Genomic DNA, 20,165 nt, shown 5'->3' on the forward strand with positions numbered 1-20,165 from the left:
TTAATGAAACTTTGTATGTAGACCTATTAGGTCTATGTTCCTATTTCGTGAACAAAAAACATCAGTTGGCTAGTAAATGACAACTAATCTATGTATCCTGTATTAAATTCAGGTGACCGTTAAGGTCAATGGCCTTTTGTTTAGTCTGTAAATACCATGGTTGCCAGATGGTAGCTCGCTTATCCCCCTTCTCCAAAACTTGACAGGGTTATCCCGCGGTTACCAGGGAAAAAGAAACTATGTCTTTTACCGGGGTAGGGAAAAGACAGCTCACACGCGTTAGACAGTGACGTCATCAATACATATGGCGACCATTTTTACACACAGCGACGTTCATGTCGACTAAATTTTCACCATTTCTCGATAAAGTATGGGAAAAAAGAATCTTACATGGGCCAGTCAGGTGGACAGGGGTATCTCAACCCTCGTGAAAGATTTTGACCATCAACCCTTGGCAAGCCTCGGGTTGATTAGCTAAAATCTTTCACTCGGGTTGAGATATCCCTGTCCACTTGACAGATCCATGTAAGATTTTGTTAATCTCTATTCCTGTTCCAGATCAGAGGGTGGGAGGGTAGTTTAAAAAATCAATTTTAGTGTTGGATTTGCTGATGAAGACTGCTGGTGTCAGAACTACAGTTCGAAATCAACAAAAAAGAAAAGGTTAGCCACTGTACATAAGAGTTTGACCTATAAGTCTACTCTGGTTAATGATACTCTGGGCATCGTTGTTGGAAGCTCTTGTACAAGGGGTTGCCTGCATGGCTGATGAGCTCGTTGTTGGGGTAGTGTCACTGTGTGAAAGGTCCTACCACGGTTACGCTAGAAGCTCCTAAATAATGGGTTGCCTGCAAAGGCTACTCAGGTAGTCCCAGATCAGCAGCATATCTGGTACTGGCAAGCGTAAGCAGGGGGTAAAAGTTAGTTTGCTTCGGATCAGGACAATCCGTCAGGCTCCGTTTTGGTAGGGTAAGTCACTAGAGGTTGTTGGTTTACCTCGAGCAGGACAATTCTTTTGCCAAAAATTTCACAACAATATATAATCCAGTGCTATTTGATGTACGACATTGAGAGACTTTTGCACTTCGACACGACATTATGATTCAGAAGTGTCTTGTCAAGTATCATCTCTAAGATTGTTCAGTAATACTGTATAACAGGAAATTGTCTTCGTGTTAAAACTTTCGTTGTTTTAGTGGTTGTTGTTGAACTACGAATACAAAAGCAACGACATTTGTTTTACGTAACATATATAGGCTATTCACTATTGTTCCATCGGCTTACCAGGAATACTTCTATCCACGATATCATATCAAAGCTTCATGTATTGTATGGTATACAGTATGTATTGTATGGTATACAGTATGTATTGTATGATATACAGTATGTATTGTATGGTAAACAGTGTGTATTGTAGGGTATACAGTATATATTGTAGGGTATACAGTATGTATTGTAGGGTATACAGTATATATTGTATGGTATACATTATGTATTGTATGGTATACAGTATGTATTGTAGGGTATACAGTATTGTTGTATTGTATTGTAGGGTATACAGTATGTATTGTAGGGTATACAGTATGTATTGCATGGTAAACAGTATGTATTGTATGGTATACAGTATGTATTGTAGGGTATACAGTATGTATTGTAGGGTATACAATATGTATTGTATGGTATACAGTATGTATTGTATGGTAACCAGTAGGTATTGTATGGTATACAGTATGTATTGTATTATGTACAGTATGTATTGTACGATGAACAGTATGTATTGTATGGTATATAGTATGTATTGTATGGTATACAGTATGTATTGTATGGTATACAGTATGTAATGTGGGGTTATACAGTATGTATTGTACGATGTACAGTATGTATTGTATGGTATATAGTATGTATTGTACGATGTACAGCATGTATTGTATGGTATATAGTATTTATTGTATGGTATACAATATGTATTGTAGGGTGTACAGTATGTATTGTACGATGTACAGTATGTATTATATGGTATATATTATTTATTGTATGGTATACAATATGTATTGTAGGGTATACAGTATGTATTGTACGATGTACAGTATGTATTGTATGGTATACAGTATATATTGTATGGTATACAGTATGTATTGTAGGGTATACAGTATGTATTGTAGGGTATACATTATGTATTGTATGGTATACAGTATGTATTGTAGGGTATACAGTATGTATTGTATGGTATACAGTATGTATTGTATGGTATACAGTATGTATTGTATGGTATACAGTATGTATTGTATGGTATACAGTATGTATTGTATGGTATACAGTATGTATTGTATGGTATACAGTATGTATTGTATGGTATACAGTATGTATTGTGTGGTATACAGTATGTATTGTGTGGTATACAGTATGTATTGTATGGTATACAGTATGTATTGTATGGTATACAGTATGCATTGTATGGTATACAGTATGTGTTGTAGGGTATACAGTATGTATTGTATGGTATACAGTATGTATTGTATGGTATACAGTATGTATTGTATGGTATACAGTATGTATTGTATGGTATACAGTATGTATTGTATGGTATACAGTATGTATTGTATGGTATACAGTATGTATTGTATGGTATACAGTATGTATTGTATGGTATACAGTATGTATTGTATGGTATACAGTATGTATTGTATGGTATACAGTATGTATTGTATGGTATACAGTATGTATTGTATGGTATACAGTATGTATTGTATGGTATACATATGTATTGTATGGTATACAGTATGTATTGTACTATGGTATACAGTATGTATTGTAGGTACAGTATGTATTGTATGGTATACAGTATGTATTGTAGGTATACAGTATGTATTGTAGTTACAGTAGTAGGTATACAGTATGTATTGTATGTACAGTATGTATTGTATGGTATAAGTATGTAGATATACAGTATGTATTGTACATGTACAGTATGTATTGTATGGTATATAGTATGTATTGTATGGTATATAGTATTTATTGTATGTATACAATATGTATTGTAGGGTATACACTATGTATTGTACGATGTACAGTATGATTGTATGGTATACAGTATGTATTGTATGGTATACAGTATATATATTGTATGGTATACAGTATGTATTGTATGGTATACAGTATGTATTGTAGGGTATACAGTATGTATTGTAGGGTATACAGTATGTATTGTAGGGTATACAGTATGTATTGTAGGGTATACATTATGTATTGTATGGTATACAGTATGTATTGTAGGGTATACAGTATGTATTGTAGGGTATACAGTATGTATTGTATGGTATACAGTATGTATTGTAGGGTATACAGTATGTATTGTAGGGTATACAGTATGTATTGCATGGTAAACAGTATGTATTGTATGGTATACAGTATGTATTGTAGGGTATACAGTATGTATTGTAGGGTATACAATATGTATTGTATGGTATGCAGTATGTATTGTATGGTAACCAGTAGGTATTGTATGGTATACAGTATGTATTGTACGATGTACAGTATGTATTGCACGATGAACAGTATGTATTGTATTGTATATAGTATGTATTGTATGGTATACAGTATGTATTGTATGGTATACAGTATGTAATGTAGGTTATACAGTATGTATTGTACGATGTACAGCATGTATTGTATGGTATATAGTATTTATTGTATGGTATACAATATATATTGTAGGGTGTACAGTATGTATTGTACGATGTACAGTATGTATTATATGGTATATATTATTTATTGTATGGTATACAATATGTATTGTAGGGTATACAGTATGTATTGTACGATGTACAGTATGTATTATATGGTATACAGTATATATTGTATGGTATACAGTATGTATTGTACGATGTTCAGTATGTATTGTACGCTGTACAGTATGTATTGTATGGTATACAATATGTATTGTAGGGTATACAGTATGTACTGTACGATGTACAGTATGTATTGTATGGTATACAGTATGTATTGTATGGTATACAGTATGTATTGTGTGGTATACAGTATGTATTGTATGGTATACAGTATGTATTGTGTGGTATACGGTATGTATTGTATGGTATACAGTATGTATTGTGTGGTATACAGTATGTATTGTGGGGTATACAGTATGCATTGTATGGTATACAGTATGTATTGTGGGGTATACAGTATGCATTGTATGGTATACAGTATGTGTTGTAGGGTATACAGTATGTATTGTATGGTATACAATATGTATTATATGGTATACAATATGTATTGTAGGGTATACAGTATGTATTGTAGGGTATACAGTATGTATTGTAGGATATACAGTATGTATTGTACAATGTACAGTATGTATTATATGGTATACAGTATGTATTGTACGATGTACAGTATGTATTGTATGGTATATAGTATGTATTGTATGGTATACAGTAAGTATTGTATGGTATACAGTATGTATTGTATTGTATATAGTATGTATTGTATGGTATACAATATGTATTGTAGGGTATACAGTATGTATTGTACGATGTACAGTATGTATTGTATGGTATACAGTATGTATTGTATGGTATACAGTATGTATTGTATGGTATACAGTATGTATTGTAGGGTATACAGTATGTATTGTACGATGTACAGTATGTATTGTATGGTATACAGTATGTATTGTAGGGTATACAGTATGTATTGTACGATGTACAGTATGTATTGTATGGTATATAGTATTTATTGTATGGTATACAATATGTATTGTAGGGTATACACTATGTATTGTACGATGTACAGTATGTATTGTATGGTATACAGTATGTATTGTAGGATATTCAGTATGTATTGTACGATGTACAGTATGTATTGTATGGTATATAGTATGCATTGTATGGTATACAATATGTATTTTAGGGTATACAGTATGTATTGTACGATGTACAGTATGTATTGTACGATGTACAGTATGTATTGTACGATGTACAGCATGTATTGTATGGTATATAGTATGTATTGTACGATGTACAGTATGTATTGTATGGTATATAGTATGTATTGTAGGATATACAGTATGTATTGTACGATGTACAGTATGTATTATATGGTATATAGTATGTATTGTACGATGTTGTAGATGTACGATGTACAGTATGTATTGTACGATGTACAGTATGTATTGTATGGTATACAGTATGTATTGTATGGTATACAGTATGTATTGTATGGTATACAGTATGTATTGTACGATGTACAGTATGTATTGTATGGTATACAGTATGTATTGTATGGTATACAGTATGCATTGTATGGTATATAGTATGTATTGTAGGATATACAGTATGTATTGTACGATGTACAGTATGTATTATATGGTATACAGTATGTATTGTACGATGTACAGTATGTATTGTAGGGTATATAGGATGTATTGTAGGATATACAGTATGTATTGTATGGTATACAGTATGTATTGTAGGGTATACAGTATGTATTGTACGATGTACAGTATGTATTGTAGGGTATATAGTATGTATTGTAGGATATACAGTATGTATTGTACGATGTACAGTATGTATTGTATGGTATATAGTATGTATTGTATGGTATACAGTATGTATTGTATGGTATACAGTATGTAATGTAGGTTATACAGTATGTATTGTACGATGTACAGTATGTATTGTATGGTATACAGTATGTATTGTATGGTATACAGTATTTATTGTACGATGGACAGTATGTATTGTACGATGTACAGTATGCATTGTATGGTATATAGTATGTATTGTATGGTATACAATATGTATTGTAGGGTATACAGTATGTATTGTACGATGTACAGTATGCATTGTATGGTATATAGTATGTATTGTATGGTATACAATATGTATTGTAGGGTATACAGTATGTATTGTACGATGTACAGTATGTATTGTGCTTTCTTGAGTTTTAAATATATTTACTTAGGTGTACCATGCTTATAGAAGGTACCGAAATATGTTTACAATGTGATGTCGTTACTCAACAGTAGTTTGTAAGATTGTACATGTATACACTCCACCCAACCTTTACATTAACAGATATGACAACTTCCATCTGTAAGTGACAATGTATTGGCCGTGGTCGTTGATTCTCCTCCTAGAAGTTCCTGTAAGTACCCACTTTATATATACAGTCGAATCTGTCTTAAGCGACCACTCAAGGGAAATTGAAAAGTGGTCTCTTAATAGAGTAGCTCAGGTTAAGGAGGATATATAGTTTGATGTTTTGAAATATGAGTTGTCATTCACTGTTCATGAATCATGTATGTTCATTATGTTGTGAGTTACATAATCCTTCATCCACAGGAGGGTGAGGAAGAAGAATCTTTATCTCAGACGATCTCTTCCTTGCCAATCACAAACACATGTTACATATTTCGAATCTTGCACCATCGAATCTTAAGTAGGGGTTGAGATCAATCGTCCCTGATCATTATTTCGTTCACTCTTTTCACTTTTATTCGCAGTTTTCACCAGTCTCACCAAGCATTGGACCATTCGACCCCGGGAAAAGTATCGATGTGAGTGTTAAACTTGACTGCTTGTTAAGTGCTTCAGGACTAACGATAACACTGTCACCCCCGTATGTCTTTTAGAATTCTGTCTTTTGATTGATAACTTACTAAACTACTATCATTTGTAAACGTCAGAGTTCCATTTTTACCCGACCATCATCAGATGGTGGGCTATTCAAATCACTTTTTGTTCGTGATCCGTCGTCCGTCCGTCCTGTAATATTTCTTGTAACCGCTATTTCTCAGAAAGGGCTGAAGAGATCTCTCTCAAATTTCATATGTAGGTTCCCCATAGGGCCCTAGTTGTGCATATCGCATTTTGGGACCGTTCGGTCAACAAGATGGCTGCCAGGCCGCCATCTTGGATTTTGATAGTTAAAGTTTGTTGCCTTTATTTCTCAGAAAGTAATGAAGGAATCTTTCTCAAATTTCATGTGCAGGTTCCCATATGTCAGTATGTATGCATATAACATTTTGGGACTGATCGGTCAACAAGATGGCTGACAGGCCACCATCTTTGATTTTGATAAGTGGAGTTTGTTACAGCTATTTCTCAGAAAGTACTGAAGGGATCTGTCTCAAATTACATGTGCAGGTTCCCCTTGGACCTTAGTTGTGCATATTGCATTTACGGACCTCGTCAACAAGATGGCCGACAGGTAGCCATCTTGGATTTTTATAATTGAAGTTTGTTGTGTTATATATCTCAGAAAGTACTGAAAAGATCTTTCTCAGATTTCATATGTAGAAATATGTAGTAAAAGTTTGAAAAGCAGAGAAAAGATCCCTCTTTCCATTGTCAGACGAAGATTATCCTTTAGTGGGCGTCAAGATCCCTCTGGGATCTCTTGTTATCGCTGTAAATTGTATACTTGAAAAGGAAAGCAACAATAGTATACATGTATATCCATGTAGTAAAGACCGAGTTCATCACTTTATTTCACTAACTTAATGTCAATCAATACTGATTAGAGATGTTTGCTAACGTTAAATACTAACATCACATTATTTTTTACATGAAAAAGTAGTAGAGCTACAATAATATTTAATAATTTCAGGACCAGCCTCAGACGTTTTCACCACCAATTCCTAATCTGGACTGCTCTATTTATAACTCCCGGACATACTGGCATTATATAAACTCCAGCAGTGGCAGGTGTTGTCGCCAGATTTTCGTTCATTCAGGTAAGGAAAGAAAGCCGGGGTTACATAAAATTTACACGGGCTCCATTATCATTATGCCCTCATAACCTCAACAAAATAAACATATATTCCTTATATTTACAGTTTTTCAAGTAAATGAATATTATTTTTTCCCGCGTCAGTTGCATATGTTTTATTAAAATACCCATATTTTTTTCTCTCCCGTCATCGCTAACGAATTCGATTGAACAGCTGACTGAAATCGAGTCATTCATATGTTCCCGCCAAAAGTAGGGCCATGACCCCACGTTGCTACGCCATCGACTATTTACGTAACAATAGAATCGCCGCGCGTGTTGTGCTAACATTATACACTGATAATGATAATACTAGAAAGCATGGTTATTGAGTCCATGCCAGTGCAAACTGTAAATATATAGAAACATTTCCAAAGCGCCTCCATCATAGGAATGCCGCAATGCGTCAAAATCAATGAAGTCGTCGACAATAGACACTGCATGTAATGATGACGTCACGCCATTGTCTAGCGCGTGTGAGATGTTTTTTCCCTACCCCGTCAAAAGACAGAGTTATCTTTTCCCTAGCAACTGCGGGATAACACTGTCAAGTATGGAAGGAAAGTCTTAATATTAACTCCTTTTCATATCATCATGATTTGTACTATATGGGGTCTTTTATGATATGAAACCTTAATAAATTAATCTTACTAATAAAAATGGAGGGCCACAATGAGGCAATGCACATTTGCACACGTGAAAAGCGTAGATATCTTATGGTGCCGTCCAATTTTTGTATAGGGAATGGAGTGGTCACTGTTGAATGACTTTAGATATCACAATAACACGGCATCCTTGTGATGAATGTTTTGTTATGTTCACTGTTTTTATAGGCATGTTTGCTATATGCGAGAATAATGGTGAATCGGACAAGCCGATGGACTGCCCGAGTGGTTTACACAATTGGAAAAATCCATCCTACTCCGGACATACTCAATGGCCTATCGATTCGAAGTACTTTTGCAGTCAGGATGAAGGTAATGCCTGTTATGGTTGTTTATATACTTTAATATTTTACTTTAATATGAAAAGAGAATAGAGTTATATATTACATCCCCTTTTTGTTAAACATCTATTTTTTGTATTGTTGTAATAGGTGTGGGAAAATACCAAAACGGCATTTATTGGTCTGTTAACACTGAAACATACAATAACAAATATGATAACTAACTTTCTCGTCTTGCATAGTAAAACACAGACCACCCCTACGCAGATGCATCTTAGTAGGTTCGTGAGTGGACACATTATAACAAGCTTACAGTAAGTGTTGCAAGCAACACACGTCCCCTGTCGTCAATTACAGTTTCTAATATATGGCAAGTTATGGTTGCTTAGTTATATGCTATCATTGTATGTAGTTTGAACAAATTCTGTTGATGTGTTATCAAGTTATCGTCTGGAAACTAATATTTTGTGTAATAATCTATTTTAGTGACAGTGACCTTTGTGGTTGACCTTTTGTCCCCAAATTGAATCCCAAACTGTGTTAACTCCTATGTTACCATTATATGAAGTTTCAACAAATTGTGTTGATGTGTTCCCGAAACTAAACTTTTTGAAGCAATTTGAAGCAATATATTTTGTGTAACAGTGGCCTTTGTTGTTGTCCATTTGACTCCAAATTCAATCCCAAACTCTATCTTTATCTATCAAATTCTGTTGATGTCTTCTCTAAAGTTACTGTTCATAAATTTTTGAAACAATCTCTTCTAAGTAACAGTGACCTTTTGACTCCATATTCAATTCCAAGCTGTATTCACACATATACTACCACTGTGTAAAGTTTGATCAAAATCAAGTTATCGCCTGGAAACAATATATTTTTAGTAGCAGTGACTTTTGTAGTTAACCTTTTGACCTCAAATTCAAACCCAAGATATGTTATCTCCTATGTTACCATTGTATGTAGTTTCACCAAATTTTGTTGATGTGTTTTTAAGTTATCACCCTGAAACTAACATTTGTGTAAGAATCAATTTTTAGTAACAGTGACCTTTGTAGTTGACCTTTTTGACCCCGAATTCAATCTCAAGCTATATTCACCTATATGCTACCATTGTGTTAAGTTTGATTAAAATCCGTTAATATGTTTCTCAAGTTATCGTCTGGAAACTAGATTTTTTAAACAATCTATTTGTAGTAACATTGACCTTTGTAGTTGTCCTTTTGACCCGGCAAGGGACTAATGATAAACGCCGATCATTTAACAGGTGTGTCTCCATTAAACATATCATGGACCAAATCCAACTACACAACAGAGGAAGGTAGAGCCATCACATTGTATGGGGAAGTAGGTTCTACCTCCGAGCTGGTCAGTGCTTATATGTTCAGGAATGGTGACGATCTACCTGTAGGAGAGATGATTTACAGAAAGACTGGAGTTACTAACAAGTGGTACACCGAGCACTCTGTTAGACACCCAACAGTTAGAGATAGCGGCGTGTACCGTATCCTAGTGACCAACAACCAGATCAGTTCCTGGAGTCCAAATGTTACCTTGACTGTTTTCACTAAAAGTAAGGTTTGCACCACATTACATGTTTTAATTAATACAAATACATAAATCTTTCTTTCAAATAATGTTTGTTTATCACAGTGTAAAGGATTTTTTTATTTCCATTCTACCGGAGTATTATCGCGTTAAAAGTTACAATAACCTCATTGCCTTTCCTTTTGAGCATAGGAGATAGGAGTGCGCAATAAAAAGGTTTTACTGTAATGATATCGTTAGTTATTAATATTAATGGTTTTATTCGGTGTATACTTATAAAATATATATAAATAATTACTTGTGTCTAAAGCGAGTTGTCTTATTTTGCAGAATCAACTACAACAGCGAAAACCAGCGAAGTCACAACGACGCGGGGCGATGCTTTACCGATCACTAGTAAGTTATCTTTCAAGCAATTCTATTTTGTTGTTTAAATGAACATGGGCACTGTACGCTCTGGTTTTTACACACAGTTTTTGTGCAAAAAGGAAAACATGAAGTGATTTCTTTCTTAATGTCATTAACATAAATAATAAATTTTAGTATCGTTAGGTTTTGACAGTGCTTCGTTTATATTTAAACTTTGTATTACATGTGATCTTCATAAGATATTTGATATATTAGTTTCTGGTTTAATATCCAAATACACATGTACCAAGAACCGGATATTCCGTCTACCATCAAAACGTGTAAATGTTAATTAAGGTTATCTCTATTGGTGATAAGTCACTCTAGTTGTTTAATTTTGCGAGAAAAAAATGTCGTTCAAATTATCAGGTAAAATTATTCGCACATTGTCGATTTTAGGCCAAACAACTTTTCATTCTTCACACTCTTTTTATTCTATTAACGTAGATATACCAGATGAAAATACATTTGTGTTTGTTTCAGCTCTGAGTTGTGATTTACGCATACGTTGCTAGTGGCATTAAAAAAAAGAAAAAAAAAGACTCAAAAAATAAATTTCAAAAACCCTCTAAACCACAACAATTAGTGATTTTGATTTGCCTTTCATTTCTTATACAAAATTGTTTGTAATATGACAAATATTTGCTCAATTTTAGCATACAAAAGCACCACCATATCGCCTCTACCATTCTCTCCACACAAACAAGTAACCCTGGACACATCTGAAGCTGAAGGTGAGTGTTCAGAAAGAAACCAGCTACCCTCTCACCCACTCCGGGTATGCTGTACCATCATGTACTTTGTCATGAATATCATCAGTCAAACGTGTAATACCGCCGTTATGGTGACGTAATAATCATATTGCCTTTGTATGGTTACATTCAGGCCGGATATCAATGTCAATGTGTAAAGTTTATATTCTCACAATAAAAGTGTGATGATACACGTCTACCGAATGGTTCAGATTGTTTGAAAAGTTTATATATTTTTTAGTTATTCATGTAAGGACATCGTTTTATACCAAAGAGATCAATATGTTATCTGATTCATTTACAGTTAATGGGCTCTCGGGATATTTTGTGACATTTCTGTCCATGTAAGTATAAACACTACCGGTGTTGATGTGTTAATGGTTTTGCCATTGAATTTCGTTATATTTCTCCTAGTGTGCTAAAGAATCAAAACATGTATTTCCTATCCATGTCAGATAACGCTTTTACATGCCTTCTTACATTAAATTCTGCTATCGATAAACCTTCAATTACGTTGAAACACTTAATGTTCAGTAAACACAGCACTGCTGATATGATTTATAAGATGAAAAGAATATTAATTCTTTTCTACCATATTTACTCAAAGTCCAAATAATGTATACGCATTCTGCTTCACTTTTAGTTAAAACTTACATTTAAATAGCAACAACCATGCCAAGTTATTATTATTATTATTATTTTTTTTTTTTTTTTTTTTTTTACATTTTTCAGTTAAGCGATGCCCTTATTCATATTCCTTTATATGAAATAGTAATTTATAACTATGCTACAAACAATTATATGTACGTTTATTTATTTATTTATTTATTTATTTATTTTTGCAGAGGCATTTGCTTGCTTTTTGTTTTTCGTAAGTATTATATAGAGAGTTGGATAATTAGTTCTATTTCTTATAATAGATGATGCCCAATCTATGGGTGCTTAAGAATAAAAAAAATGTGGATGATGGGGTTGAAATACAAAGGGATAATTACAATATTAATATTTTTGAAGTTTTTGTTGAATTAATTCGAAAATCTAATATCTGATGCTAATGTGTCATATTTCTAACTAGAAAAGGGTTTAACTGAACTGAGCTTTTGCTACCTGTACTGAGTTAACCAGCTGAACTTCCTGTTAAGAATAAGTTTTCATTACATTACCGTATTCATTACTCAGCAACATTTTATATGTTTTTCCCCAGTTGTCTTACTTCACGAAATATTGGCAGCCAAAAACATCAAAGGTAAGTGATTAATTTTAGTTTGAAGCTATCAAATAGTCATATGTACATGATATATCGCTCAAAACGTATACAAATAATGTTAATATAATTCTAATTTGTTTCTATGTTTTAAAATGTAATTCTTTCTGATGTTTCCTTGTAATCGACACTTCGATTTGTCTTTTCAGTTTATAACATTTTTACACGTATTTTTCGTCGCGAGAAGTAACGATGGTGCAGGTAACGGCCAGGTGAGCGAACTCCATTATTTCCTTTTAACCCGATATCTTCAGCATTGTCATTAGTATTCTCACTATATACACCCTGCTTATATTTGCTATATCTATGGTGTGTCGGTATTTAGGATCATGGACATTCTGTGAGAGAAAAAGGCTAACCTTTATTAAATATCTCATTGAATTATTTTATCATTAATTAATATATTAACATTTTTGTTTCATTTCAAAACGGTAGAAATATGGATGGTAACTTGCTTGCAGTGGAGTACGATATTCTGGTGGATCAGTCAATTAGGGGTGACCTTTCTGATTTGTCAATTAATATTTAACTCTTTTAGTTTTCGGGTTGTCTTCAATTTAAACAAACAAACAAAAATATAAGGATACAAAATGTACGATTTTAAATAGAACATAAAACAGCAGCATTATTGCTGGATATTTCAAATTAAAATCTCATTTAAATTCATCCATCTAATAGGCAGCATGTTTCAAAATGTGCATTTCAAAGAAGAGTGTTCTATAACATGTACAAATCATTACTGTCTTTGGAAAATATTATACAAATATTTCATGGGTTACTGTGCTCTAGTTCATAATATTTAAACCGAGGTGGTGGTAATCAACAAATGTTATATTGCACGAGGCCGAAGGCCGAGTGCAATATAATATTTGTTGATTACCATCACCGAGGGGTAAATATTATGAACTAGAGCACAGTAACCCATGGAATATTTGTTTTATTACATAATCACCAGTTTTCAGTTGAATATTGTTATAAAACGAATACGACAATCACTTAACAAAATCACCAGCACCGTACCGTACGGAAAAGCTTCAAATCCTATTGAAGTTTGACGTATAGCACACGAACGTCAGGTTGTAATTCCAGTTTTGATGTCTTATTGTCTTCTTTCACATTATTAGACCTGCATGCAGCCTTTTAATTTAACTCATTCATCGAGTCCGTCCTCTACTCGATAAACGTCTACTTGACGTGCTTGATTCAAGATCTATTAAGTTAGCGCGAAATTGAGCGTGAACCTTTGTGACGTCATAATAACGTAACTCACCGTTACGCGCGATTCCTCGGAAGTTTTCTACAAAACTAGACAACAACAGCGAGGTGTTCCTAAAGCCGTGCAATATAACATCTCGAACCGTGCAATATAACGTTTCCATGGAAGCATGCAATATAACTTCCAACAGTGCAATATAACAAGGTTTTGATTGAACTGTCGGGATAATAGTTAAAAATATGATACTTCTTCATATATAGATTGATGTAAACAAATTATGTAATAACATAATATATTAAGGCCTTTAGGGAATGGCTCTAGAAACTACAAAGAATAATTTGATTTAATTGAGGGTAGCCCGCTAAAATTATCGATAAAGTAAAATATATTTAAGGATTAATTTGAATAGATTTTTTATGTTATGAGTTTATTTAGAGTACACTCAGATTTTTGTGTTATATCTCCATAACATAAAAAATCTATTCAAATTAATCCTCATAATTCAATTTACTAAAGATAATCTCTTCAATATTCAAAATTCATTTTGGGACTCTTTTGTCTATGAAATCATTACGCCGTCATCTCAGCCAATCAGAAGCAATGTTACAGACATTATACCTCAAGTGAGAATCCCGCATTCTGATTGGTCGAGAGATATTTGGTATTTTACCCTATCACACGGTAGGTAACATTAGAACAATAGGAAACAATAGACACGTTCGTAGTAACCCCCTAGCAACGGGTGATAGTGTATTTTTGACAGTGCAAAATATTAACCGCCCGAAAAAGATGCGCACTCGTTTCTTTTTTTCGACGCCATCTTTGTTTTTTGAAACGACGCTTCAAAATTTATCTGGAGCTATTTAGTAATAGTTTTGCCAAATTAGTCTGTTTATCAATAAAAAAAATCATATTAAAGACGGAGCTTTCCGATCACGTCTTTTCGCTTACCGTCAAAGCGCTATATGTTGGTTTTTATGAACCCGTCGGTGATTAGGTGAACGGAAGACATGCGATTTCAAGCGTCTTCGTGACGTTGCTAATGTTGTAAACAGACGACGGGACGAAACCAAAATTCATTGAGATTTACAAAAACGTTAAGATTTAAACAAACGCAGGAGACAAGACAACAAGAATTTTCACTAAATGCTTATTGTGAGTATTCTTTTTTATAATGCAATGCTAGTTAGCGTTAGCGCTACAGAGCAGAAGCTGATATGCTATTCTACTGCCGACGGTGACTGTTCGACTTTTGCTAAAATCAGTTAAAATGTTTCAATAGATTGTAAAAACTTGAAAACTACTTTTGTTTCTAGACTTTTGGTATAATAAAATAAATACTACCTGCATTAGAGGGTGACAGTGCCTATTGTCACCCCTCGGAATATCACTGTCACCCTCGGCTTCGCCTCGGGTGACAGTGATATCCTCGTGGTGACACTAGGCACTGTCACCCTCTAATGCAGGTAGTATTTATATAATATATATACAGAGATTTAATATATATTTAACTATTTAAATCTCTGATATATATAAAATAAAAGTCAACGACTTTCCTCTTGTACATTCACCATTTCATGATGGCTCTTCAGGAATATGTTTATTTTTTAAAGAACAAATTAATGACACGTTTACATAACAATAATATATTAAAGAACAAATTAATGACACGTTTACATAACAATAATATATTTCCATTCAACATTCAATTTCCCGTTTAATCTATGTTAAACCAGATGGGCAATATCTGGCTATGAACTCCAATCTGGTCAAGCGTATGAATATTTGACGTTTCCGCCGCGTCACTGACAATGTATACACTGTATACTTACGCCTATACATAACGGTCAAATATTTTTAGAAGTGGTTTTACAGTTGTGCGGTCTATGAAATCTAACGGTATTATCGTGTTGACAAAATAGCATGTATTAAAGAATACTATCGCTTAAATTTCATTTGTTTGCTTGTTTCAAACCGTTTTGTGTTGAACTATATTCAGAAGCTGATGCTATGGCTGTTCCGTTTATTGAACTTGGTGACGTCAACACTAGCGCAAGCGGGATATTCAAAAGATATACATGTATAGTTTTGAATTTGAATGATCGTAATGGAAATATAAGTAATAAACTGTTACCAGATTGGACATACAGTTGATATGAAGCCCATCCGTCCGAAAGATAAATATTCATGGCGCCCTAACGGGCGCCATTCTATTTATCTTCCTTCCGGATGGGCTTCATATCAACTGTATGTCCAATCTGGTAACAGTTTATTGCTTAAATGAAGTTGCGCCATTTTCTGTTATGGCCTATTGAGAGTTGGTTTTAATATTTCTATAAGCTGATTCTCTTTGTTTTCCAACAAAACTGTGTCTGAAAAATGTAATTGATTAAAGGTATAACATTAAATTGATTTCCTGCACAACCATGTATATGCTTATTGACATTCAAGTTACGTAGAGAATCCGTTCTTGTTTGTTGCCTATGAACAGTCATACGTGTTCTAAGTTCATTACTAGTTTGGCCGATGTAAAAATCACCACAACGAGAACAAATTATAGCATATATCACACACTTCGATTTGCAATTCATATTTGTAAATGCAAGCCATTTTTAAACACATATGTACTACATTCAATAATAATTGGACATGTACCGCATCTAGGTGTCTTACATTTCGACACCACGGGGTCAGTAATAGAGTTATTGAACCTGGACTTGTTAACATTTGTTTTAAAGTTTTAGGTTGTCTTCTACTTTGCAAAATTGTATGGTTTTCAAAAATCTTTCTCATACGATCACTACTTTGCATTAACTCATTATATTTATTTTTAATCACAGGAAAAATATTGAAATTTCTTGGGTTGAAAGTAGAAACAAAAGGAATCAAAGCCGTATTAACTTTATGTTCATGTATACTGGATGTAAAAGGTCCCTTTTCAATTGCCTTTCTAATACCATGCTCTATTACCTCAACAGGATAACATTGAGCCTTAAGATATTGTTGTAACTGACCAAGTCTAATATCTTGTATTTTCTTCTCACTAACAATTGTAATAATCCTTGAGGCGAGATTAAAAGGAATATTCACTTTAGTATGTTTACTGTGATTAGAATAAAAATTCAGGTAATTGTGTGCATCTGTTGCTTTACAATATAAGTCCGTAGTAATTATACCAGCTTCATTTGTTTGAACTAAAACATCTAAAAATGGTATAGAAATTTCACTACACTCCATTGTATAACAAATTGATGGATGGAGATCATTCAACATACGGAATAAAATATCTATATCCTTGTCTGGTGGCCATATGGTAAAACAATCATCAAGGAACCTTAAATAATTATGTTTAACAAATTCACTAAAAGTACTTCCGAACATAGCTTCAATTTTAGAATAAAGAGTTTCCTCTTATATATATATATATTCATTTGAAACCTTAACTCCGGTTCTTTGGGAATTAAAATAAATATAACAAATTAAGCATGACTTTACTTGTTTCAGACCGCTGTATGAAAGACGTTTCAGCGCCTAAGGATGGGTGACTGGCATTCTGAACATTTCTTGTACTATGAGAAATTCACAACTGAACGGATGTGTACACAAATGTTTGACAAGAAAATACATGGAAAAGTCGTTTTTACACCAGAAATGAATTTATATACCACTAAACATCGCAATACCTCACATAAAAGAACCGTCCGAAATATCTGTATCCATCCAAATATTTTGGAATAAGTGGAATTCAACATGTGATATCTAGGAATGCTATTGTATGATCACATTCGAACAGATGTTGATATTAGTTTAGATGTGCTGCATACAGAAGTGGTAGATTATATCACTGTACAGGGCTGTGATATGTATACAGAAATGGTAGATTATATCACTGTACAGGGCTGTGATATGTATACAGAAGTGGTAGATTATATCACTGTACAGGGCTGTGATATGTATACAGAAGTGGTAGATTATATCACTGCACAGGGCTGTGATATGAATACAGAAGTGGTAGATTGTATCACTGCACAGGGCTGTGATATGTATACAGAAGTGGTAGATTATATGAATGTACAGGGCTGTGATATGTATACAGAAGTGGTAGATTATATCACTGTACAGGGCTGTGATATGTATACAGAAGTGGTAGATTATATCACTGCACAGGGCTGTGAAATGTATACAGAAGTGGTAGATTATATCACTGTACAGGGCTGTGATATGTATACAGAAGTGGTAGATTATATCACTGTACAGGGCTGTGATATGTATACAGAATTGGTAGATTGTATCACTGCACAGGGCTGTGAAATGTATACAGAAGTGGTAGATTATATCACTGTACAGGGCTGTGATATGTATACAGAAGTGGTAGATTATATCACTGTACAGGGCTGTGAAATGTATACAGAAGTGGTAGATTATATCTTTGTACAGGGCTGTGTTATGTATACAGAAGTAGTAGATTGTATCACTGCACAGGGCTGTGAAATGTATACAGAAGTGGTAGATTATATCACTGTACAGGGCTGTGATATGTATACAGAAGTGGTAGATTATATCACTGTACAGGGCTGTGATATGTATACAGAATTGGTAGATTGTATCACTGCACAGGGCTGTGATATGTATACAGAAGTGGTAGATTGTATCACTGCACAGGGCTGTGATATGTATACAGAAGTGGTAGATTATATGAATGTACAGGGCTGTGATATGTATACAGAAGTGGTAGATTATATCACTGTACAGGGCTGTGATATGTATACAGAAGTGGTAGATTGTATCACTGCACAGGGCTGTGAAATGTATACAGAAGTGGTAGATTATATCACTGTACAGGGCTGTGATATGTATACAGAAGTGGTAGATTATATCACTGTACAGGGCTGTGATATGTATACAGAATTGGTAGATTGTATCACTGCACAGGGCTGTGAAATGTATACAGAAGTGGTAGATTATATCACTGTACAGGGCTGTGATATGTATACAGAAGTGGTAGATTATATCAGTGTACAGCGCTGTGAAATGTATACAGAAGTGGTAGATTGTATCACTGCACAGGGCTGTGAAATGTATACAGAAGTGGTAGATTATATCACTGTACAGGGCTGTGTTATGTATACAGAAGTGGTAGATTGTATCACTGTACAGGGCTGTGTTATGTATACAGAAGTGGTAGATTGTATCATTGTACAGGGCTGTGATATGTATACAGAAGTGGTAGATTATATCACTGTACAGGGCTGTGATATGTATACAGAAGTGGTAGATTATATCACTGTACAGGGCTGTGATATGTATACAGAAGTGGTAGATTATATCACTGTACAGGGCTGTGATATGTATACAGAAGTGGTAGATTATATCACTGTACAGGGCTGTGTTATGTATACAGAAGTGGTAGATTATATCAGGGCTATGATATGTATACAGAAGTGGTAGATTATATCAGGGCTGTGATATGTATACAGAAGTGGTAGATTATATCAGGGCTGTGATATGTATACAGAAGTGGTAGATTATATCACTGTACAGGGCTGTGTTATGTATACAGAAGTGGTAGATTATATCAGGGCTATGATATGTAAATAAGGTGCTTGTGGTAGTATTCAACATGAGAATGATTGGCATGTATGTAAACCAATAAGTACGGGTAAGTTAGAACTGAATGTGTTTATTAATGGCATTGATTTTTATGATTATGGCGAATGATGAGCCAGGCAACCATCAATTTATTTACAGTGAGTTATTTTAACTCATCTTAAAGTCATATTGATGGTGCTGTCTTATGATAATAATTTCCTTGACATAGGCCTGTGTATGTGAACCTTTTTACTTTTAAATAAAATTCTGAAAAGTTTTGTCTAGTTTTGATTGTTCAGGTAACCTTGCACACACACCAATGAACCCGTTTAAGTCTATATGTAATCAAATATTTATAGCCCGAGTATATAGCCATCGTTCAGGCCACCTGCCACATAAGTCTGTACAGTACAATGTACGGAATAATAGTGAAGACTGATATCTCTTATAAATGTCATTTATTAACGACTTCTCCAAATTTTAAGTTTTGATAGATAAACATAAAATGACATTGACACGAAATAAATACTTTGAACTTGAACAGTAAAGATGGTGTACAAAATACGCACTTATAGCCAAGTATTATAAGTTCATTTATTACGTTTTTCGGAGAGAAATATAAGGTTTTGATATTTTTACTCAATTTATACCTTAGTATCACAAAATACAGCA

At 33.9% G+C, this 20,165-nt stretch overlaps 1 protein-coding gene across 4 annotated transcripts in view; it reads left to right on the forward strand.

The window, feature by feature from the left end:
* Positions 1–19,771, forward strand: part of LOC138319299 (uncharacterized) — a 44,354-nt gene extending 24,583 nt beyond the window's left edge. For all 4 annotated transcript variants that reach the window (XM_069262356.1, XM_069262353.1, XM_069262355.1 and 1 more), the window contains exons 2-13: positions 6,078–6,147; positions 6,506–6,559; positions 7,612–7,738; positions 8,607–8,750; positions 9,984–10,289; positions 10,595–10,660; positions 11,329–11,406; positions 11,729–11,768; positions 12,270–12,295; positions 12,629–12,670; positions 12,838–12,900; positions 17,409–19,771. In XM_069262356.1, coding sequence (XP_069118457.1) covers positions 6,106–6,147; positions 6,506–6,559; positions 7,612–7,738; positions 8,607–8,750; positions 9,984–10,289; positions 10,595–10,660; positions 11,329–11,406; positions 11,729–11,768; positions 12,270–12,295; positions 12,629–12,670; positions 12,838–12,878 — 966 coding nt within the window. In that variant the 5' untranslated portion in view covers positions 6,078–6,105 and the 3' untranslated portion in view covers positions 12,879–12,900; positions 17,409–19,771. The remainder of the gene's footprint in view (positions 1–6,077; positions 6,148–6,505; positions 6,560–7,611; positions 7,739–8,606; positions 8,751–9,983; positions 10,290–10,594; positions 10,661–11,328; positions 11,407–11,728; positions 11,769–12,269; positions 12,296–12,628; positions 12,671–12,837; positions 12,901–17,408) is intronic.
* Positions 19,772–20,165: the final 394 nt, after the last annotated feature.

This window comes from Argopecten irradians, chromosome 3, assembly GCF_041381155.1.
Source record: "Argopecten irradians isolate NY chromosome 3, Ai_NY, whole genome shotgun sequence".
Taxonomy (NCBI): domain Eukaryota; kingdom Metazoa; phylum Mollusca; class Bivalvia; order Pectinida; family Pectinidae; genus Argopecten; species Argopecten irradians.